The sequence below is a fragment of the Macadamia integrifolia genome, chromosome 3, assembly GCF_013358625.1.
Source record: "Macadamia integrifolia cultivar HAES 741 chromosome 3, SCU_Mint_v3, whole genome shotgun sequence".
Taxonomy (NCBI): Eukaryota; Viridiplantae; Streptophyta; class Magnoliopsida; order Proteales; family Proteaceae; genus Macadamia; species Macadamia integrifolia.
In genome coordinates this window covers 13,301,852-13,322,868 of record NC_056559.1, presented here as the reverse complement: position 1 = coordinate 13,322,868, position 21,017 = coordinate 13,301,852, and the positions used below count along the sequence as shown (strand labels likewise).

The window sequence follows — 21,017 nt, the reverse complement described above, 5'->3', positions numbered from 1 at the left end:
CACACACGTCTCCTCTTTCCCTAATTTTATTTTAGAAAAAAAAAGAAAAAAGGATCTCTTAGATTTTATCTTAAATGTTATAACCATATGAACTGTTTACGCTCTATCTCATCTCTCCACAAGGAAACCAATATGCTTGCAAATAAAGAAAATAATGAAACAACTAAGAAGCAATTACAAAGCAAAAGAAAAGGAATGAAATAATTAAGAAGCAATTACAAGAGAGCAAAAGAAAAAAAAGTAGCAAAGATGGCAACACAGACCTGGTGTCTTCTTCTCTCACATCTGCTATGGAAGCTGAATATTCTTTACAAAGGCATATCATAGTCTCACAAGTGGAAGGATAGATTCTTTAGATATTTTCCATATTCTTTAACTTCAATATTTGTCGAGAGTATGTTTGCAACCACTATCTTTTTTAAGAGAATAGAACAACAAAATTGGTGTATTCTCCTTTTAACACATGAATTTATGAGAAATTGCTTGATGATCTTTATACTTTTACGAATGTCATGTATGAACTCAAGAATAAACTTTCTTCAAATAAATTTATCATCACTTATAATTGTCGAGTTTCCATTGTGCTATTGTTGCCTCTCATGGTATCTTTCTTGTGTTTTGACTAGCATTGTGTGGTTGTCAAGTATTGGAGATTTGCATCTTGACTTCCAAATAGAATTCATTAGAATTATAGGGTTAAACCGTTTGAGCTTTCATATTGTACCCTTACTCACCCATGATGATTCAACCTTTAATTTAACAGTATTGAATTATTTTACCTATGTTCAATTACATGCTCATATCGGGATTTTTTCCCTCTTGCCTGCCTCATTAGCATTTAAAAATTAACAATAAAGAGAGGGGGCTTTGGTTTGGTCTTTAAGAGGTGGATCCATGAACATGCATTTACAGTTACCAAACCTGGCACTGGCATGGATATCACTGATAAAAAGGCTCAACCAAGAAAGTTTCGAGGGCCATAGAGAATGGTTGATGCATTTCTTGATACTGATGTTCTTTTGTTTTCTTTGAAATCATATTAATTTGTTTCCATTATCATAGAAACTTATTTCTTTCCTTTCTTCAACTCCAAACCCTTTTTTGAGAAATTTCTTCACGTGATGGGTGTTGGAGAACTTAAATTTCTTCTCTGCAATCTGAGAGTGTTGTCTTTGGTACTCATTTCCTTGGGGTTTGATCCTAAAGATGATTATCTGATAGATTGTGGATCACCCACCCATACGATGCTAATGAATAGTGTTTTCATTGCTGACACTATTTATTATGATTTTATTCCTTAATAATGTGAAGCAAACAATATTTCTCTTTTTCTTCCTATTTTAAGGTTTCTTTTACTTTCCTCTCTCTCTCTCTCTCTCTCTCTCTCTCTCTCTCTCTCTTTCTCACACACACACACACACACACATTTCCTCTCATTTTTCCCCCATCTTGGTTTAGGTTTAGGATGTTTATAGTTATAAATATGTGACATATTTCTTATGACCTCAATATTTTCCCAAGTCGATGGCTTAATTAGTTCAGATTAGGCCCAAGGAGAATGACCTGATTAATCTTTAGTGTTGTATGATGTTAGCATTGACTATGTTCAAATTAATTGTGATATTATGCTTACATAATTGCTTAAAGCCCAAAACAGGTTGTGTCTTCGGGTTTCTTTCTCGACTGATTAAATGTTATTGTACCTACATGATTGGATGATTAAATGAAATTGTGTGTTTTCTGTTGAATAATCATAGTATGAAAATGTGGTTTGGCATTGTCTCAAGTTTCTTGGCATCCAATCAATAATTGCTTCTCCAAAAGTGAGGTGAACTCTATAATTAGATACTTTAAATTATTTTTCTTTTCTTTCCAATTTAGACTGAAATTGATTGAGCCTTTCAAAAATTTGGATCAATTAATTTTACAAAGGATAATTTTTAGAATGCATTAAGATTGTAGTAGACATTTAATTTCTCTGCGACCTAACAAATGCTCACACGTGCATTTGCACGTGTCAATCTTACTAGTATATATATATATATATATATATCAAGACATGGGCTCTTTTAGTATGATTACAAGAAATATTTTATGGAATCATTTAAATTAATTTCACCCGAAATAGTACTTCACAAATTTCACCAAAATTCTTTGAATCTATATCCCGTTAAGTTGTTTAAAAAGCACATGTTTGCAACTGGGGCAAATATGCCATTCTCTAACCCTGCCATTCCTCGATTACTCTCTCTTCTACCTCTGAAACCCTGTTGATCTCCCATGTAAGGGCTGTGTTGTAAACTACTTTCTACTATTAATGTTTGGTTCGGTAGAGGAAGAAAATTAGTGATGAAATCAATCCTCAAAAATTAAAGTTATCAAATGAATTTCTTTATTCATGAAACCCTACAATTAATTATATCAATTGTTGGGCTGAACAATTGGTCCCATTGGGCTAACCCAACCCAAACCAAAACCAATAGATCTTAAGACCCTTGAACCGAAACCAATCCATTTAACATCCGGTTCAGCTTGGTTTGAATCGGATTTTTCGGTCGGTTTGATCGCTCTTATCGGTTAGGTTCACTTTTGATACACCTAAAATTAATTATACCAAAGAAAGCATGATAGACTGTGTAGAGTCTGATTGGAGTCAGAAAAGCAATATGAGAGTTTTGGTCCAATTTTTGGGACACATTGGATATCAAGTGGGCCAATAAATTGTGATGTTTATGGGCCCAAGGGAAAATCCCTTGGGTGGGGGCGTGGGGTGTGGGGTGTGGGGCGTGGGGGTAATAATGAGGCATTTCCCAGTGGTCCATTTCCAGTCATAATGGGCAGAGTAGACTACCATGAAAAGATGTTCTTCAATCCTTTTCATTGTGTCATTCTTTGAGATTTGATGATTTCGGGTAACGTTACACTGAAATCGATATATTAATGATTATGTATGTGAATATGTATGCATATCTCTCTCTCTCTCTCTCTCTCTCTCTCTCTCTCTCTCTAAAAACAATCACAACTCCTATTCTCCTCTCTCTCTCTCTCTCTCTCTCTCTCTAAAAACAATCACAACTCCTATTCTCCTCTCTATGTTGATTGTTTATATTTTGACTACCACAATTATTCTTCCATCACTTGATAAGGGAAGGGTAGTAAGGGTTCTCACCCAAAAAACAAAAAGCTAGTGAGGGTTGTGTTTTTTGAGAAAATTTGAAATGCCTTGCAATAGCATTAAAAGATGAAACTGTTGGGGAATTTGGATAGTATAAGGCGCATTGGGCATTGATGATGCTTACAAATAAATATGAACAAGGGGAATATATGTTATAAATTTGTTACAAAATAATTCTATTCAAAAAATTTATTATTTAATTCTTGGGAAAGGGTTCTTCGTGACACAAATATGAAAGAATCTCACACATTATATAAATGACAAAACAGAGAATGATATCATCTATATAAACATGAACAAGTGAATATGTCTTCCATATCCCTAACAAAATAATATTCTTTTAGGCTGTATTTGGTACCCAAGAGAACAAAAGAAAAGAAAAGAAAAAAATAAATTTTTTGTACTTTTTTCTTGGGTTAGGAATTTCTTTTTACACTTGGTATGTATTCATGCAAGAGAAGATTTAGTTTTTGAAATTCCAAATTTCTCTTGGGAATTGTGAAGTTTTCTTTTGCTTCAAAAAAAAAATTCTTGTAAAATCCACAATAAAACATGAGAAAATATGAAAACATAATAAGACAAAAAATAAATGATTACACAATGATTTCCTATGTATCTATCTCTCCCCTGAAATGCAAAATTTTTTGAATTTTTTTCTTTTCTTTTATTTTCTTCTCTTGGTTACCAAACATACATACTCTTTTTATTTTTCTCACAGTTTCATTTCTTTCTTTTATTCCTCTTAGCTATCAAACATATCCTAATAGAAAAACTCGTTATTTAATTCTTGGGAGAGAGTTCCTCATGACGTAAATATGAAAGAATCTTTCAAGCTATACAGAAGATATATATATATATATATATATAGGCATAGCTATGAATAAGGAATATATCTTACAAATCCCTTACAAAAAATATTCTTATACGAAAAAAATGTTATTTAATTCTTGGGAGAGGGTTCCTCATGGCACAAATCTAAAGGAATCTCCCACGCTATATAAATGGCAGAACAAATAATGATATCATCTACATTTATATGTAAGCATAGATGATGTTTACATACAAACATGAACAAGGGAATATATCTTACTAGTCCGCTACAAAAAATATTCTTATCCAAAAAACTCATAATTAATTTTTGGGAAAGAATTCCTTCTGACACAAATATGAGAATTCATGTGAGAAGGTGACATTATAATGACATTGTGGGAAAGTTTTCCCCTTAATTTTTATATTCATCAAGCTCGAAAGAGGAGAATCTAGCAAAATTTCCTCTACTACAACATTTTTATCTCTTAAAGGAATGCAAAATAACTAAATTATCCCTTTAAATTAATAATTTTTTTTATGCATTTCAATGAATAAGAATTGGGTTTTTCATGTGTGTTCTAGCCCTTTGATGGTGATATTTGGGTGTGATTTTGTCATTTTACAAGTTTCAACTACTAAAATACATTGAGAAAGAGTTAAGGGAGTATTCTTTGATATTGTTTGGATTATGGAGATGTAGTTGAACTTGAAATTTATGAGATGAGCTTCTAGCTTAGTGACAGGTAGTTAAGACAATTGGGTCTAATATAAGTCCAATAAAGACCAAGAGTTTTTTAGGATTTAGGATTTAGGATTTAGGATTTAGAGAAACTATCAAAGAACAAAAAAACTCTATATGAAAGAACAAAAAGCCAAAATATCAATTTATTTTAGAACTGTATACACCCGATTAGATTTCCTCCAAGCAACCCTATAACAACTGAATAGAAGTCGTACACAAAAAAAAAATCCTAAATAGAAGAATCCAGAAAACTCTCTCCTAAAGTTTGAGATAAAAATTATGATCCAAAAGTAATACTTAGGGTTGATCACTAGTACCAAAGACATAGGATAGAATCTTACTTTCACATGGGGGTGGGGGTTTGAATTAAGAGAATCCTTTCAAGAAGTATTTTAAGGACCACTAGATTAGACGATTAGAATAGACTCAACATTCAGACCATTGGGAAAAAAAAAGGCTGAACAATTTATGGTCATTGGGGAGTTTTCAATTTCCCAATCTTTTGTACCTAGCTATATGAATTGATGCCAATTCCATTTTCTTAACAATTATTAGAATGGTTAAGTAGGTAAGAAAATATTGGATTCTGCATACTATATCCCATTGTGTTCATAGATCAGGAAATAAACCTACATTTTCTATGTAGATCAGGTTGATTTTCTTCAATCAATCATTTGATGGCTTGAAGGCTGAAGGGGTTAATTGGCTATTTTCTTTTCTTGGTGATGGGCCCACTTGGAGTCATACAAGACGCTCACATGGGTCAAGAAAAGGACTCATAGAGGGGATAGAATGTGGCCCAACGGCCGACGAGGGCCACAATCTTCTTGAAAAAGTATTAATATAATTTTATGATTTAGATGCCGTGAAAAGAACTTGATCCATTGATTAAGCCTTCGAAGCATTCTCCTAAGGGAGAAGTGCCAACCATAAGGGCAAGCCCTGTATCGACAGGCTTAGTTGGCATACCTTAGCATTTTAAGGCTTATCAAATGATGCCCATTTATGCACCACCAGAGTTGGTTCTACACCATGCTCCTCAGCTTAGAAGTTGAATTCCACTAAAACAAATTTCACCATGTGATAAAAAAAAAGGACAAAGGTTCTTTGAGCAAATAGCATAGAGGAACACACCAATAAGGAGAGAAAACAATATTATATATTGAAAGGCATTGAGGTCATTTCATGCAAGAAGGAAATAGATAGACATAGAGTACTAGCGTACCTTGTCCAACGATTCAAAGAACTTTTTCTCTAAGATAAAATTTGGGAAAAAGAAAGATCACGTCATGGCCTCTACACTCAGATTAAGAGGATGACAAAATAATGCCCTATCCCCGGAAAATTCCAACAATCCACCTCACTCTTGTTGATCCCCATATACATCTCCTTATTGGCCTCCACACTAATATTCACTTTCCCATAAATTTTAAATTTTAAGGATTACCAAGAGTTAAAGGAAATACATGAATATGCATGTGCGGGTTTTTATTAATGGAATTAGCTCTGAATTTCAACATATGTGTCATTAATCCATGACTTGTCCACCAACCCAATTATAAAAATTATTACAATCATCATTCCACGTGGTGAAATATGGTGGGCAGTAGAAATCACTTCGACGCGTAGTGGATGGCCATAAAAAGAATGACATGAAGAAATATGTATTGGTTAAATTTGCCAAGTGGACAAAAAGTGACGTGGACAACATATAATCCAAAATATTCATAATGCTCAATTAAGTTGCCACATGGCAGACAATATAATATAGTCATTTATCTTAAGAGCACATCTATGGTTTAACATATAATTGCGTTACCGATCGAAAGCAATAATCGCAAAAAGTCTGCAATTGGAACTACTTCACTTCTATTCACTCGGGAACTAAAATCACATTCATGATCCAACCCAAATGATCGAGAAAGAGAAGACAACAGTTTCCTAGGAGAGCTCGAACGAAGGTTGAAGATGACTCGTCACATCCAGATTCTGCTTCTTTTAGTGTTAATGGCTTCGTTTGCTACGGCGGGATTGGAAATTCAGGGCTTTGAGGTTTTCCTGGATTGAAACTCGTAGTCCAATTCATCTATCAGGCTACCAGAGCTTCAGAGGCGACGGAGCTCATCTAAAGTTTCTTCAACTCTGATCCATCAGCCATCATCCATCATCCATCATCCATCATCCATCGTCAAAAGTGTCACCTTTCCCAGCTACAGGAGCTTTCAGGAAAGAAAAATTATTACTGAAGAAAGAGAAAAAGGAGTGAAAAAGCTGTCAGTGCTTTGCTTCATTAAAGATCCCAAGCGAAAGCGAAGGGACTCATGGGGAGGGCCAAAGCGTTGCAGTCACTCTCACAGTCTGAGTCTATTCTCTTTTTCTTCCTTTTCCTTCTAATGCTCAGCTAGATCAAGTGTTTCTTAATTCATTTTTACCTAAAAAGTCATGAAAAAAATAGGTGTTTTTTTTGTGGAGAATTAATAGGTAGGAAAAGAAAAACAAAAGCCTACCAAAAATACAGTGGAAATCGGAAAATCCAACGGGGAATCTCGAAAAGATCAAGCAGCCACGGTAGCGAAGGGATTGTTAGGAAAAAAACAGAAAATAACGAAAACCAATGGATTCTAATTTTAAAAATGGATTTTTCTTATTAAAAAATTTGGAATGAAAATGTTGGAGCTGAAATCTGAATACGTGTAGGAAGGAGCGGTTTAGGAGGAGATGAAAGAGGTTGGGATCCGAGTAAAGGTGTCGTTGGTGCAGTGACTGCAGCTGTGGCGTACGAGGCTCGCTGGCGGTGGTGGTGGTGGTAGTGGCGGTTGGCGGAGGATGAATAGGGACTGCTTAGGGTTTTGAAATAAAAGAATAAAAGCATAGCGGAGGGCACGGTCGGCCTTCTCGAGTTTCGGCCGTGTTTCTCCGATCTGCAACTTTTGTTATTTCAAGAATCTGAAGCTTGAATGCTTCGATCTATCTTCTACCATCTTCAACTTTCAAGTAGTTCCAAGCATTCTTGCTAGTTTACTCCGACGGTCGTTCTGTCCTTCATCGAATTTATGGGGTGGTCCAAGCAAATCAAAGGGATTGTGGTTGTTCAACCTGCATTACAGTGATTTGGGATTATCAGGAAGTTTCATCAATAATGGAAAAATCAGTTTTCATTTCAAACATTTCTTTCTGGTAACATTTGAGTGGATTTCGACAAATTCCCGGTGAGTTCTTATGCTAAAGAGTCCGTGATCTTTCGAGGATAATGATTTCATCGGACGCGAACAAGTAAAGATAACGAGAAAGGGTTTGAAGATGAAGAATGAACCGTAACGTAGATCTCGCTTTAATGCAATTCTTTCAATGCGATAACTCTGTCCGGTGACGGCGCTTGCAGAGGTGTAAAATTGCTGGCTTTTCAACTCTGCACTGATCCAACTGTTCGTCGCCGGTCACCGGATTCCTCCAAAAAGGTTGAAACTTTGCGGGTCCCCTTTGAGATTTAATTCGATAGCCCCATCGCCATCAGGTAAAAGAAAACTTGAGAGTTTCATGATCTGCCAAATCTCTTCGATAGCTTTACTTTTACCCATTCTCTTTTATTTACTTATATGTTTATTTTGATTTTTCGTTTGGAATTTTTAAAGGAACCATCTGTGTGGTGTGGTTTCAATGTCGCTAAAAAGTATTGTTCGTGAGCTGAAAGAGATGAGAGATGGGATAGGGAACATGTCGTGGAGAGGGGTAGAAGGGAAGCATGCGCCCAGCCGCACCAGATCGCACATCAACTCCGATGGGTATAGGTTGCATGTTGGATCCCTCCAGCAGAGCCGTTGGGCTAACCTGCCGCCGGAGCTGCTTTTAGATGTTATCCAGAGGTTGGAAACGAGCGAGACGACATGGCCTGCGCGGAGGCATGTGGTTGCATGTGCCTCTGTTTGCAGGTCATGGAGAGAGATTACAAAAGTGGTTGTGAAGAACCCAGAACAAAGTGGGAGGCTCACATTCCCTATATCATTGAAACAGGTGGCTTTTGTTTCCACTCCTCTGCTTCCTGCTTGTTACTTCCTTGATTTCATTTTTGTATTCAGGATTCTCTGCTGATTTTCTTTGTGGTTGAACTTTTGGCAGCCCGGTCCGCGTGATTCTCCCATACAGTGCTTCATAAGGAGGGAGAGAGCAACTTCTACTTATCGCCTGTATCTTGGTCTGACCCCTGGTTAGTATTTTCACACATTCTTTTGGTGGCGTTTGTTTTGTTATGCTTGTTTTTCCATCTGTTGTATAGTCCCATTTGATTGTTGGTTGAATTATGAGAGTTGCTACACTCAAGGATGCATTTCTGCATTTCCTGATAGTGTCAGGCCAAAGATGTTCCTGGACTGAAAGTTTTAAGTTGACCTTTTTTTTTTCTTTTATATTTCTAGATTAGAAGAGATAAGATTGGTGACACCTTACTGTAGGTATTCCTCTTGGAGTTTGATGCCTGAAATATAGAAATTGTGATGTGGTGATACCAAGATGTGCTTGTAATGGAGTTTCAAAAATTATTTGTTGAGATGAAAATGCAGCTGGTCATCTGACTTCTGTGTTACTGATGATTTGAATGAAATCTCTCAGCTTTGTTGGGGGAGAATGGGAAATTGTTATTTGCAGCACGAAAGATCAGAAGGGCAGCAGGTACAGATTTTGTGATATCCTTGGATGCAAATGATTTCTCCCGTGCAAGCAATACATATGTTGGAAAAATGAGGCAAGTTTGATATATTTTCTTGGAACCTTCTTGGCTACTACATTCTTTATCATGATCCCAACAATTAATACAAAATATTTCCAGGTCGAATTTTCTAGGGACGAAGTTCACCATTTATGATAGCCAGCCTCCATATGACACTGCAGTCCAATCAAATAGTCGGTCCAATCGAAGAATTCATGCTAAGCAGGTGTTGCCAAGGGTCCCTGCTGGTAATTACAATGTTGCCACAATCTCCTATGAACTCAATGTTCTTCGCACTAGAGGCCCAAGGAGGATGCAATGCACCATGCATTTCATCCCTGTCTCCGCAATTCAAGAGGGGGGATCTGCTCCAACACCAACTGAATTCTCCAACTCCCTTGATGAGCAATTTTCTTTCTTATCGGTTTCTAAACCCAATAATCCAGTTGTGGATATCAGCTCCAGTAGCCTCCCAGAGCGACCAGCTTTAGTCCATGGTACAGGGGAACCACTGGTTTTAAAGAACAAAGCACCTAGATGGCATGAGCAGCTGCAGTGCTGGTGCCTAAATTTTAGGGGACGTGTTACTGTGGCCTCAGTTAAGAACTTCCAGCTTGTGGCAGCTGTGGAGCCTTCTCACCAGGTTTCGGTGGCAGAGCAAGAAAAGGTGATACTGCAGTTTGGAAAAATAGGGAAGGACATATTTACAATGGATTATCGTTACCCCCTCTCTGCCTTCCAAGCCTTTGCAATCTGCCTTAGCAGCTTCGACACCAAGCCAGCATGTGAATGACTTCTTTTGTTGTCATTGATCTTGAATATGGCTCATGTCCATAGGAAGTTGGTTGTAAATATTTTCAAACTAAGGCTCATTAAAATCTGCTGTTTGTCATCATTTAGTCTCTCAGCTGTGCAGGAATTTGTTGATCTCTTGGCTGAATTGTGCACAAAACATGCCTTGTAAGATGCAGTCCTATTTTATCTATGGATGGTAGTTATAATGTAATGCTCTTTCTAAAGTTTCGTATTCCATCACTACCAAATATTTGATATGTAATTTTGGAGAAATGATTATACTCATTTAACTGTGCTAAGCTATCTTGTTTGTGTTACCATTGTATACCTTGTTGTAATATATCTAAATGTTCAGATAGTACTTTCACTACACACAACCATGGTACTTTTCATGTCCGCACCCCAGCTACAGCAGCTGGAAAAAAAGATAATACATACTAGAGGGGAAGGATGGCAGCATCCTTCTTATTATGATTATTACTGTTTTCTACAAACATAAACTTTCTGTAGTGCAGGTTGCAATATATCAACATAACCTCTATGATTAGGTAATCACACCCTACTTAGTTGAAGAATCTTCAGTTTGCTTGTCATTGTCCTTTTCCTTCTCAAAGCTGTAGTGGCAACTGTGATGGCTAGGCTTCTCAGGGTTGTTTTGGTCAGTGTCACTGGATTCCACAAAAAGGCTTCTTGGCTCATAAGTGAGCTTCTGAGCTGGGGTTATGTTGAACTCTGCTTTGCTTGCCTCGATTCTCTCTGTTTCCTCTTTCATGCTGATTGGTTCTTTTGGATTGTGAGAGAGAACGAGATGAACTCCAGGATTCCTTTCGCTAAAGGAACTGTTGAAAATAATTGAATTGTTGACACTCTGCAGATTGCTATTAAGGTATGCCGAGGTTGAACTGTCCTCCCCTGTCTTTGAATCCTCCATCCTCCACTGGGACCTACCTTCTCGTTTTGCTGACTCAGAACCCACATGCATGGCTGCTCCTCTATTTTCGCCTGACAGGGTTATAACAGTTGCTGGTTTCTCATCTTTGGCCTGTTTTGGATCTCCCATGGTCAGTTTGTGGATGAACTTTGAAATGTCTTCCCTGATCTCTCTCTGCAGGGAGCCTCGTTCAGCAAGAGATGTAGATTTTGGGCGAGATTCACTCGTCACCACTTTGCTTCTCGTTCTTTAGCACCACTTTGCTCTCTCGTTCTTTAGCACTAGTTTCTGTGGTTTCCTTTCCATCTGGGGCTGCATGTTTCTCCGGCTGCTTCTGTCCTACTTGAGGTGTGATACTTGGCTGCCCTTTTGTTTTAGGGCTTAATCCTGAAGCCGTGCTGATTAGTTCAGTGATTGTCCTTTGCTTTGGTTCCTCGTCAGCTAGGGGTTTGGGCTCCTCTCTCTTTGGTTCTGAGCTTGTTCTCTGCTCTGCTTTAGTTTCTGCCTTTGGAGATGTCTCTGGAACTTCCCTGGAAGAGGATGTACCTGCCACAACTTGGCCTGATGCTTGGTGTGGGTACTTTGCAGCCTCGTCTGGCTTAGTGGTAGCTTTTTTCAGGTTTTGATTTTGGGAGGGGGAGAGAGGTCTAGATGAGGCTTCTATCAAAGACACAGGATTTGGGGATGGTGGCTGGGGTGGTTCATCTTGGGCAGGAGGTAACATTAATGGTGATGGTGGTTGAGGGACTTTCTGAAATGGTGATGGAGAAGGGGAGCTTGCTTGAGTATGTTGGTATTGATGATGGGGCTTGCTGCGTTGGTGATGGGGGCTGGGAGGCAGGTCGAACCTTTGGCTGCTCCATGAGGGTTGTACGAGAAGGAGACTGTGGAGTTGTTCCAAGTGTTTGTTGGGGAGCAGTGCGGGATGGAGATGGGGGCTGGGAGGCGGGGGCTGTATGAGATGGAGGGGGGTAGCTTGCTTGGGATGTTGGTATTGATGATGGGGCTTGCTGCGTTGGTGATGGGGGCTGGGAGGCAGGTCGAACCTTTGGCTGCTCCATGAGGGTTGTACGAGAAGGAGACTGTGGAGTTGTTCCAAGTGTTTGTTGGGGAGCAGTGCGGGATGGAGATGGGGGCTGGGAGGCAGGGGCTGTATGAGATGGAGGGGGGTAGCTTGCTTGGGATGTTGGTATTGATGATGGGGCTTGCTGCGTTGGTGATGGGGGCTGGGAGGCAGGTCGAACCTTTGGCTGCTCCATGAGGGTTGTACGAGAAGGAGACTGTGGAGTTGTTCCAAGTGTTTGTTGGGGAGCAGTGCGGGATGGAGATGGGGGCTGGGTGGCTTTTTGAGAGGCTGTATGAGATGGTGATGGAGGGGATGTGGCTTTTTGAGTTACTGGTTGGGATTGAAGTGAGTGGGATGGTGAGGAGGGCTGAGATGATGTTTGTGATCGAGGTGATGGTGTCATCTTACGAGCTGGTGATGGAGGCTGTGAAGGTAGTCGTGATGGGGCAAAGGTAGATGGTGAGGGGAGCTGAGTTGCTGTTTGTGATCGAGGTGATGGTGGTGGGACATTACGAGATGGTGATGGAGAGGGAAGCTGAGATGCTGTTTGTGATCGAGGTGACGGTGGTGGGACATTACGAGATGGTGATGGAGGCTGTGAAGGTAATCGTGATGGAGCATTGGTAGACGGTGAGGGGGGCTGAGAAACAGTCCTCGGTTGGGCTTGGGGTTGGGGAGAAGGAGGAGGTGGCTGCGAAGGGGCTGTCACTTGAGGCAGAAAAGGTGGTGGCTGAATTGGTATTGCAGAGGTCTGCTGTGTTGGGGGTCTAGGAGGCGGAGGCGCAGGGGCAGGGGCAGGGGCAGGGGCAGGGGCAGGGGCAGGTGCAGGTAGTGGTGGTGCTCGTGCCGGTGCCGGTGCTGGTGCTTGTACTATCGGTTGCCCTTGGGCAATCAACCAAGGGAGCCGGAAGAAGGGCCGCCTCTGTTCAGCCATGACTGGTTTGCAGTAGAACAAATTTGCCTGTGGGTGATGGTCTGTTCAGCCATGAGGTTGACATAAATAGCTTTGCAGACGATACCTTGAATTATAATAGAGGTTTTCTGATTTTGGCATCTTCTTTTTAAGGCCAAGGCAATGGTTGCGTCATTCTTTTCAGCATTTGAGAATGCTCTTTAAGCGACAGAAGTCTCATATATATATATATGTTTTTTTGAGTAGGTTAAGGATGGATTCTTTACTTTGCCATCTTATTTTACTTGATTCTTTCTGTTCCCTCTCTATTTTTAAAGAAGGATGCTTTCAGAGACTCTCAAACTCCTTTCTTCTGGGATTCATTAAACATCTCAAGATCTTCAGAGGATCGGAATGCACCTTGAAATTTGAATGGTCCGCATTCATTAAAATGCTCGTCCTTAATTTTGCCATTTTAATGACTAGACTTAGGGGTGTTTCATGGTTGGGTTCAGTTCAGTGCAAGATTTTTAAATAAAATTAAAATCAAATTGTTTAATTGTTAACCATGTATAAATGGTTTTGATTTCTACGGTTTTATCAAGTTTTTAAAAATTTTTATTCAAATGATTTCTTTTCTTTTTGATTTTTTATTGAAATGGATGTAAACTTAATTTTGAATTAATTTTTTTTATTGTTATATGTTTTTTTTTAATAATTGTTTGATATGGATTTTTCTTTTTGAAATATATATAAATTTAACATTGAATGACTTGACTTATTATGTATATATTAATCGGTTTTAAAATTTTTATCTTCGGTTTAAACCGTTTAACTAATTAAACAGTGTCAAATTTAAAATAAGAAATTAACATTTTATTAAAAGATTTGGTCTTGATTTAAATGGTTCGGTTTGGTTTTGACACCCTACACTATCCTAATAAAATGGGAAAATAATTATGTCCAAGCTTTGGCCGCTCCCCTTATATGTTTGCCCTAGATTTGTCCCTTTTTAGAAGAGAGATAAACATAGGCCATATATGCTCTCTAAGAGAACCACTTCCTAAAGAAAAAAGGGCAAAACACTTTTATCAATTAGGGTTGAGGTTCCCTTCATCCACAATGAGGAGAGAACTTCTTAATCCATAGGATCTGACCCCTCAATTGAAATTAGGATAATTTGGACTTCATTAGTAATTGCTCGTTTTAGTTTGAATTATATGATTTGTTATATACCTATCATCAACCATTCTATTAGGTAGAGCGTGTCACCTAGCATGAAGTTGGCATAGGTAGCCCTGGATCCATGATCAAAGAACCACCATCATACTAGTATTAATCCACCTATAGTGACATGCCACATGTCAAGGGACTCTCATGAATACATATCCGAGTTTGGTGTCACCATCCAACCGTTAGGATATTATTCTCTACGTGGCAATCAAGGAGAGACCTTCAATACTTTACATACCACGAGAGTGGGGCCCACAGTAGAGAGGGAATGTGGAAAGCACACCCCTAGCCTCGCCACCTACATGTAGCCCAACAAACTCCAGGTGAAGGTTGGAAAGCACACCCCCAACCTTTGCTTAATACACCACTAACTTAGGTATTGAAGACTCCCTTTTAGACCCCAACTCCAATCATCTCTTGTATCTATTTTTGTCTTTCTCCTTCTAAGTCTTGACAAACATGCTTGACCTGCAACAATTTAATTTCTACTATCTCTGTTCCCTTTGTTATTTTGGGAGGCTTTGATAAATTCTCTCCCGTTAAAAAAAAAAAAAAATGGAGGAAAGGTTATATCCTTTGATGGCCATGTAACTAGATAATGCAAATTTTTATTTCTTCTTTTGGTCTTTTAGATATCCCTTACTGGTTCATGTATCAGAAGGCCTAATAAGCAAAGGCACCCTAAACTTATAAGAAAGGTTTTAGGTAGAAGGATGGCTAGGCCTAGCTGGCTGGCAAATTGGAAGAATCCTATTCTCACTTCTCTTCCTCTATTTTACCTATGGTTTTAGGTATTGATAGTGGATTCATCTAATCGGTTTCATTGTATCAGTATCAATTGAGATCGATCTATCGATATCAAGGGTAAAATTATAATAAAAAAAACTTAATTTTTTATTTAAAAATAATGGTAATATTGATCGATCTAGACTGATACAGCCAATTCTGGATCGAACATCAACAAGACATATCTCTCTTATCCTAAGTTAGAAATTCCCCCTCCTTTTTTATTTATTTATTTTTTTCAAATTCCAAATTTTCCTTAAGAATGCGATAAAGGCCTTTGTGGGAGAATTTGGTGACTCTAAGCCCCTGAAATCAAAGAGGAGGAATCCAACAGGGGGGAATAAAGGAGTTTAAGAATACATTGAAACACCTCCAACCACTTTTCTTGAGCTTCACTGTCAAGAATGGAAGGCCACTGAATATAAGTGACATTATTGAAGTTCCATTGAAGGCTCCTTGCAAGGAAAGAAAGAAAGAGAAAGAAAAGCAAAAGAAAAAGCAAGAAGAGGAAGAAAGAAAAAGAGAAGGTTGTGCAAGAAATAGAGAAAGAAGAAGAGGAAGGAAGAAGAGAAGGAAAGAAAGAAAAGGAGGAGGGAGGAAAACAAAGGGAACCTCACCTAGGTTCTTTAGTGTGTTTCAAGTTGGTTGAAACATTGGTAATACCAAGACACCAATATCAAGGCACCGTGGTTGTAGTTTACATCAAGCTGAGATCGATGTCACCACACCTTTATAGGTTACCCCTTGTAAAGTTAACCTCATTTTGTCAAATTCCAAATGCTATAAATCATTGTAGGCAGTATGTTAGACAAAATGCGTAAGTGATATTTGTAGTTAATTTTGGAGGGAATTGGTTCTTTGTTGGGTATTCAATATAAAGCCAACTTGATCTGTAAATAGGGTGTCTAGTTGCATCTGGACATAGGACCGTTGTTCCTTGGTAGCCATGGTTGTAGCCTCTCAATTGAATGTTGGGTTGAAACCCTTTCCTTTGTATTTGCAAGAGCGGAAACAAGTGTTGTTACACTTGGGCCATAGTAGTGGTTAAAATTGAATGTTGAGCCTAGTTGGGCATTACTCTTAATTATAAAAAATAAATTGGTCAATATTTTGTGGAGTAGGCATTACTCTCTCCCCTGCCATCTTCACGATATGCTCCCAAGCATTATGCTCGATCTTATCTTTAGCCCATAACAGTAACCTTATTAAAGGGATAAGAGTTAAGAACAGAGGTCCTCTGGTCTCCCATCTGCTCTTTGCCGATAATCGTGTACTATTCTCTGAAATGAAGCTCGATCAGATCCACAACCTCAAAAGATGCATTGACTTATTCTGTAGTGCAAGTGGTCAATCTATAAACAAGTAGAAATCGATGCTCACTTTCAACCCCAATACTCCACCCAGGTTTAAGAGATGGTTCTCTTGCATTCTTCAATTCAAATATGGTGATGACCCTCAAAAGTATCTTGGACTCCCGCTAGAATTTGGCATGAATAAATCTTCTCTCTTCAATGATATAAGGGACAAATTAGTGAAAAGAAGGGGTGAAAAGAGAAGCTCTTAACTCCGGCTGGTATGGAAATCCTTCTCAAATCTATTACTTCTCCCCTATCTAATTATGCTGCAATGCACTTCAAACTCCCTCAAGCACACCATGAGTTTATCCGAAAAGTTTCTACCAAGTTCTTTTGGGGAAAAGGAACAAATGATTCTAAAATCCAATGGATTTCCTTGGATTTAAACATCCTAAACTTCAGAACATGGCCCTTCTAGCTAAAGTAGCTTGGAAACTGTGGAAACATCCAGAGTCTTGGTAGGCTAAACATATGAGAGCTATTTAGTTTACCAATTCTGATTTTCTACCTGCAAGAATAGGAAATCGGCCCTCATTGACGTGGAGAAGTTTGTTGTTAGGAAGATCTGTTTTAGAAATAGGTCTTACATGGAGTATTGGCATAAGATGTAAGGTCCAACTTTGGGGACATCAATGGGTCCCGTCTTTGAAGAATTTCATACTTCAATTCCAACCTCTCCCATGCTGCCCCTTACGCTTGGTCTCTGATATCATTGACCCAGTGAATAGATGTTGGAGATCAAATTTGTTCGACCAATGGTTTGCTCCTTCGGATGCGGATGCTATTAGGAAAATCAGATTGGGTCTAATTCCAAGGGATGACACTCAGCTTTGGGGAGGCTCTCGTACAAGTATTTTTTCAGTTAAGTCTACCTACCTTCTTTTATCAAATCACAAAGAAGAGGAAAAAGCTAGTAGGGGATCAACTTCACACCATTCTTCCAGAGCAAACATCCCTTCGAAAACCTGGAATTTCATATGGAATAGTCGTACTCTCCCAAAAATTTGATCTTTCATTTGGCGTGCATGTGCTAATGGAGTGGCATCTGCTGAAGGACTCAATCGTAGACAAGTTTCTATTGATCCATCATATACAAAATGTGGGGCTGCTTCTAAGTCTGTTGATCACATAATTCTCCATTGCCCATTTGCTAAGGTAGTTTGGTTTGGTTCATCTCTCTCACACCGCATCCCTAATGACCCCTCTCTAACCATTCCATCATGGATCCAATCATGGCAATGCTTAAGCTCTCATGAAAAAATTTCAGGTAAGAGGAACTCTAGCTTCTGTACTTTCATTATTTGGAATATATGGCTAGTGTGAAATGAGTTCATCTTCAAAAAGGAGTGTTGGTCCCCTGCTAAGGTCATTCTCAAAGCTGAAGCTTCATTCAATGAGTTCAATAATGATATTGATGTCTCTGAAAATAGAAATACGATTGCCGGCGTTCATACTTCCCATATCGAACCTATTGGGAGTTTCTTCCCTCCTCAAGGTGTGATTAAAATCAATTCAGATGCGTTTTTTATCAAGGAATCCTATTCAGGTGCTTTAGGATTTATTATTCAAGACTACTCTGGAACTCCCATTATGGCTGTGTCTAAACCAATCAAGATGCCTTCAATTATTTGTGGTGAAGTTGAAGCTCTTAGAGATGCAGTTCTTACTTCTCTTAGTTTGGGTTTCTTTAGGTTCATGGTGGAGTGTGACAACTTGGAAGTAATCCAGTGCCTTAAGGATCCATCTACCCATGCTCCTATAGAGATCAAGCCTATCATTGTGGATATATATTTCATTGGTGCCCCTCTCATGGATGTTTCATTTCATCATATTCCAAGGACAGCTAACAATATAGCTAATACCTTAGTTAGGAAAGGCTTGTCCATCCGATTAAGGACAACTTGGCCTAACTCCACTCCTTGGCTTATCTAGTTCTGCGAAACGGATACCTTGGCATGTAACCGATTTCATTCTCAATAAATTTCTCTTTCACCCAAAAAAAATATATATATATATATATATATATTGTATTTGGAGTGCATCATCTCTGGATGGATGTGCACATTAGATAGAACTTGCCACATAATTATATGTCCATTAGTGGTTAAAAGGCTAGGCCTGACACACGATTGTGTATATGTGATTGATTGATGACATCTAGACAGTACTTGTGTGAATCCTTCGTTGAGGGCTTGCATTAATGGGAATGTGTGATTGAACATCAATGAGGTCTGCAGAATTTGTGGTTATGAAGCTTGAGTGTCAATGAATTGGAAAGCAAAGAAGTTGAGTCCAAGTTTTTAGACTCATTGATTCACCTGCTTCTTAATGACCATTTTAGTCTTATTAAATTTTCAATCAAATTTCAATGCATGCAGTAGGGCCAATAGGTTTGAGAACTGAATTCTTCTAGATTTCTTCCATCTTTCAACTCTTTAAATCCTTAGTTTACCCCTGCCAAACCCCCACGCCACCCCCCCACCCCCCAAAAAAAAAGTCTTTTAATCCTTACTTTTAAGTGAACCTATGTCTACTATTGATAAATCCGTAGCCTTACATTTTATTTGGTTTTGTTGAAACCAATGTGCATTCCATCACCTTTTGCCCACCCCTTCTACTCTAATTGAAAACATTTCTACATGGATCTCTAAGCTGAATATTCGTGACTCCGTTGAAACTGACTCTAAATATATACCTTTTCTTATAAGATAATCAAGGTTTATTTTCTAAGGATTCATTCTAAATTGTGATACTAGCTTTGATCCTGTAGGATACGATTTATTGAATGAATCAATTTATTAATTGATTATCAATTATTTGCTTTCTAATATTCCGCTCAACTTAAGAGTTCACTGTCAGATAGTGTAATCCCTGTGCTCAAAAATAGGGAGAGTGAAATGACTACCCCGCTCTCATGAGCCCACCCGTATTGGATGCATGTATATGCACTTCCATTAGCCCTCGTGCTTATGCAAGGGCCACACGACTTGACAATCTTCTTTTTTCCAAAAAAGAAATTGGGGAGCATGCAAGCCTTCAAAGCCAACAGTCGTCATATATATAGAAGATCAGATGGAGCATAAATTTTGTAAATAAGTAGACCCCAAATCTCCTATTCGTATATCTAGTTTCAATCCTTTTGGAGTTTATCACATGACAAAATAGTTCTTAAATCCAAGGTCATAAAGACAATGAATAATAGTTGCTAGACTACCATAAATATGCATGACCACAAAGTTGATGATATTAATATGTTGTATAATTCTTGCTACACTGTGAAGTCTTTGTCTTCTAATTCTCTTAATTTTTTTTATATATAAAATATATATATATATATATATATATAAATGGCCACATATAGAATGCATGATAATACATGAGAGAGTATTTGAAAGAATCTGAAAATTCAAAGTTACAGATTAAACATCCACATCTTTTTTATTTTTTAATATAAAACTGACTTATTTTTTAAAATGTGTCCAACATAAGGAATCCGAGTTACAAACATCAGATAACCAAGGAGTGAAAGGCAGCCAAATTGCTTCACACACTCCGAACAAGGGCTTCGAGGCTAGGAAGTCAACTACGCTGATAATTTCCTTGAAAATATGAAGGAAGTTGCATTTCTTATTAGACATCCATATCAAGAGATAGTTCGGAGAAATTTATAAAGTAAAAAAAAAAAAAAAAACTTTGGAAGAGAAAAATTACTGGGACCTTGGCATACTACTTTACCTCGATGGGGTTCTACACGAAGGTAAGGTGTCATTTTTGTCAATTCAGAAATACTTAATTTAGGGTTATCCATAATTAATATAAAGGTTATGCTGTAATATTATAAGAAAAAAATATGATTATGTATCAAAGAAACAACTATTTTGGAGTGTTCGACATTTGAGTGCCCAGAGCCATGAATAAGGCTGGGTCTAGATTGGTCCCCTTGAAGCCAGAACCGGATAGAAACTGTCCCGATTACCCAGAACCGTCCAACCCTACTACCTGTCCTAAATCCTAATCGTACGCTGGTTCTGGTAAGAAGACTGAAAGGGTATTTCCGTCTTTTCGTCAGTCTTCGACGGAGGCAAAGAAGAAACCCTAACCCTAATTCCCCAACTCGAAACCATTTAAGGGTTTAGAGCTGTTCATCATTCTCGTTTTCTCTCTCTCTCTCTCTCTAGGATGAAGTTGGGAACGCTGCAAGCTGGAGATGGTGAAAGGGGGAAGAGCTTTGAGAAGCATTGGGTGTGTGGGTTGGGTGGGAAAGGTATTTCTCAGTCTCTCTCAGACTTTGAGGATTAAACCCTTTCCTACACCTCCCATACCGTGGGTTTCTCATTGTTCCTCCCTCTCCTACCTTCTCCAAAATATTCATGTCTCTGATTATGATCCTTAACGATGAAGTTTTTGTATTTATGTTTTACTCAGTTCAATAGGGAGTGGTCTTTTTGATCTGTTTTCTCTAGTTCGTTTGGTTTGAATCGGATATGTAAATGATCGATGAGGAGTCTTTGGGTTTTTTTTTTTTTTTTT

General features: G+C 38.4%; 2 protein-coding genes across 3 annotated transcripts; one reads left to right on the top strand and one right to left on the bottom strand.

Annotated features, from left to right (window-relative positions):
• Positions 1-6,553: 6,553 nt before the first annotated feature.
• LOC122073655 (tubby-like F-box protein 5) lies at positions 6,554-10,448 on the top strand. Of its 2 annotated transcripts, XM_042638280.1 has the most exons (6): positions 6,554-7,083; positions 7,425-8,241; positions 8,360-8,738; positions 8,844-8,931; positions 9,333-9,465; positions 9,550-10,448. In XM_042638280.1, the coding sequence occupies exons 3-6, from the start codon at positions 8,385-8,387 to the stop codon at positions 10,220-10,222; spliced, it is 1,248 nt and encodes a 415-aa protein (XP_042494214.1). In that variant the 5' UTR covers positions 6,554-7,083; positions 7,425-8,241; positions 8,360-8,384; the 3' UTR covers positions 10,223-10,448. The 2 variants fall into 2 exon arrangements, with proteins under 2 accessions (XP_042494214.1, XP_042494212.1); XM_042638278.1 differs by having other exon boundaries at positions 6,554-8,241.
• Positions 10,449-10,553: 105 nt separating this feature from the next.
• On the bottom strand, positions 10,554-11,411 carry LOC122073656. The gene has a single exon (XM_042638281.1). The coding sequence runs from the start codon at positions 11,282-11,284 to the stop codon at positions 10,784-10,786; it is 501 nt and encodes a 166-aa protein (XP_042494215.1). The 5' UTR covers positions 11,285-11,411; the 3' UTR covers positions 10,554-10,783.
• Between the last annotated feature and the right edge of the window lie 9,606 nt (positions 11,412-21,017).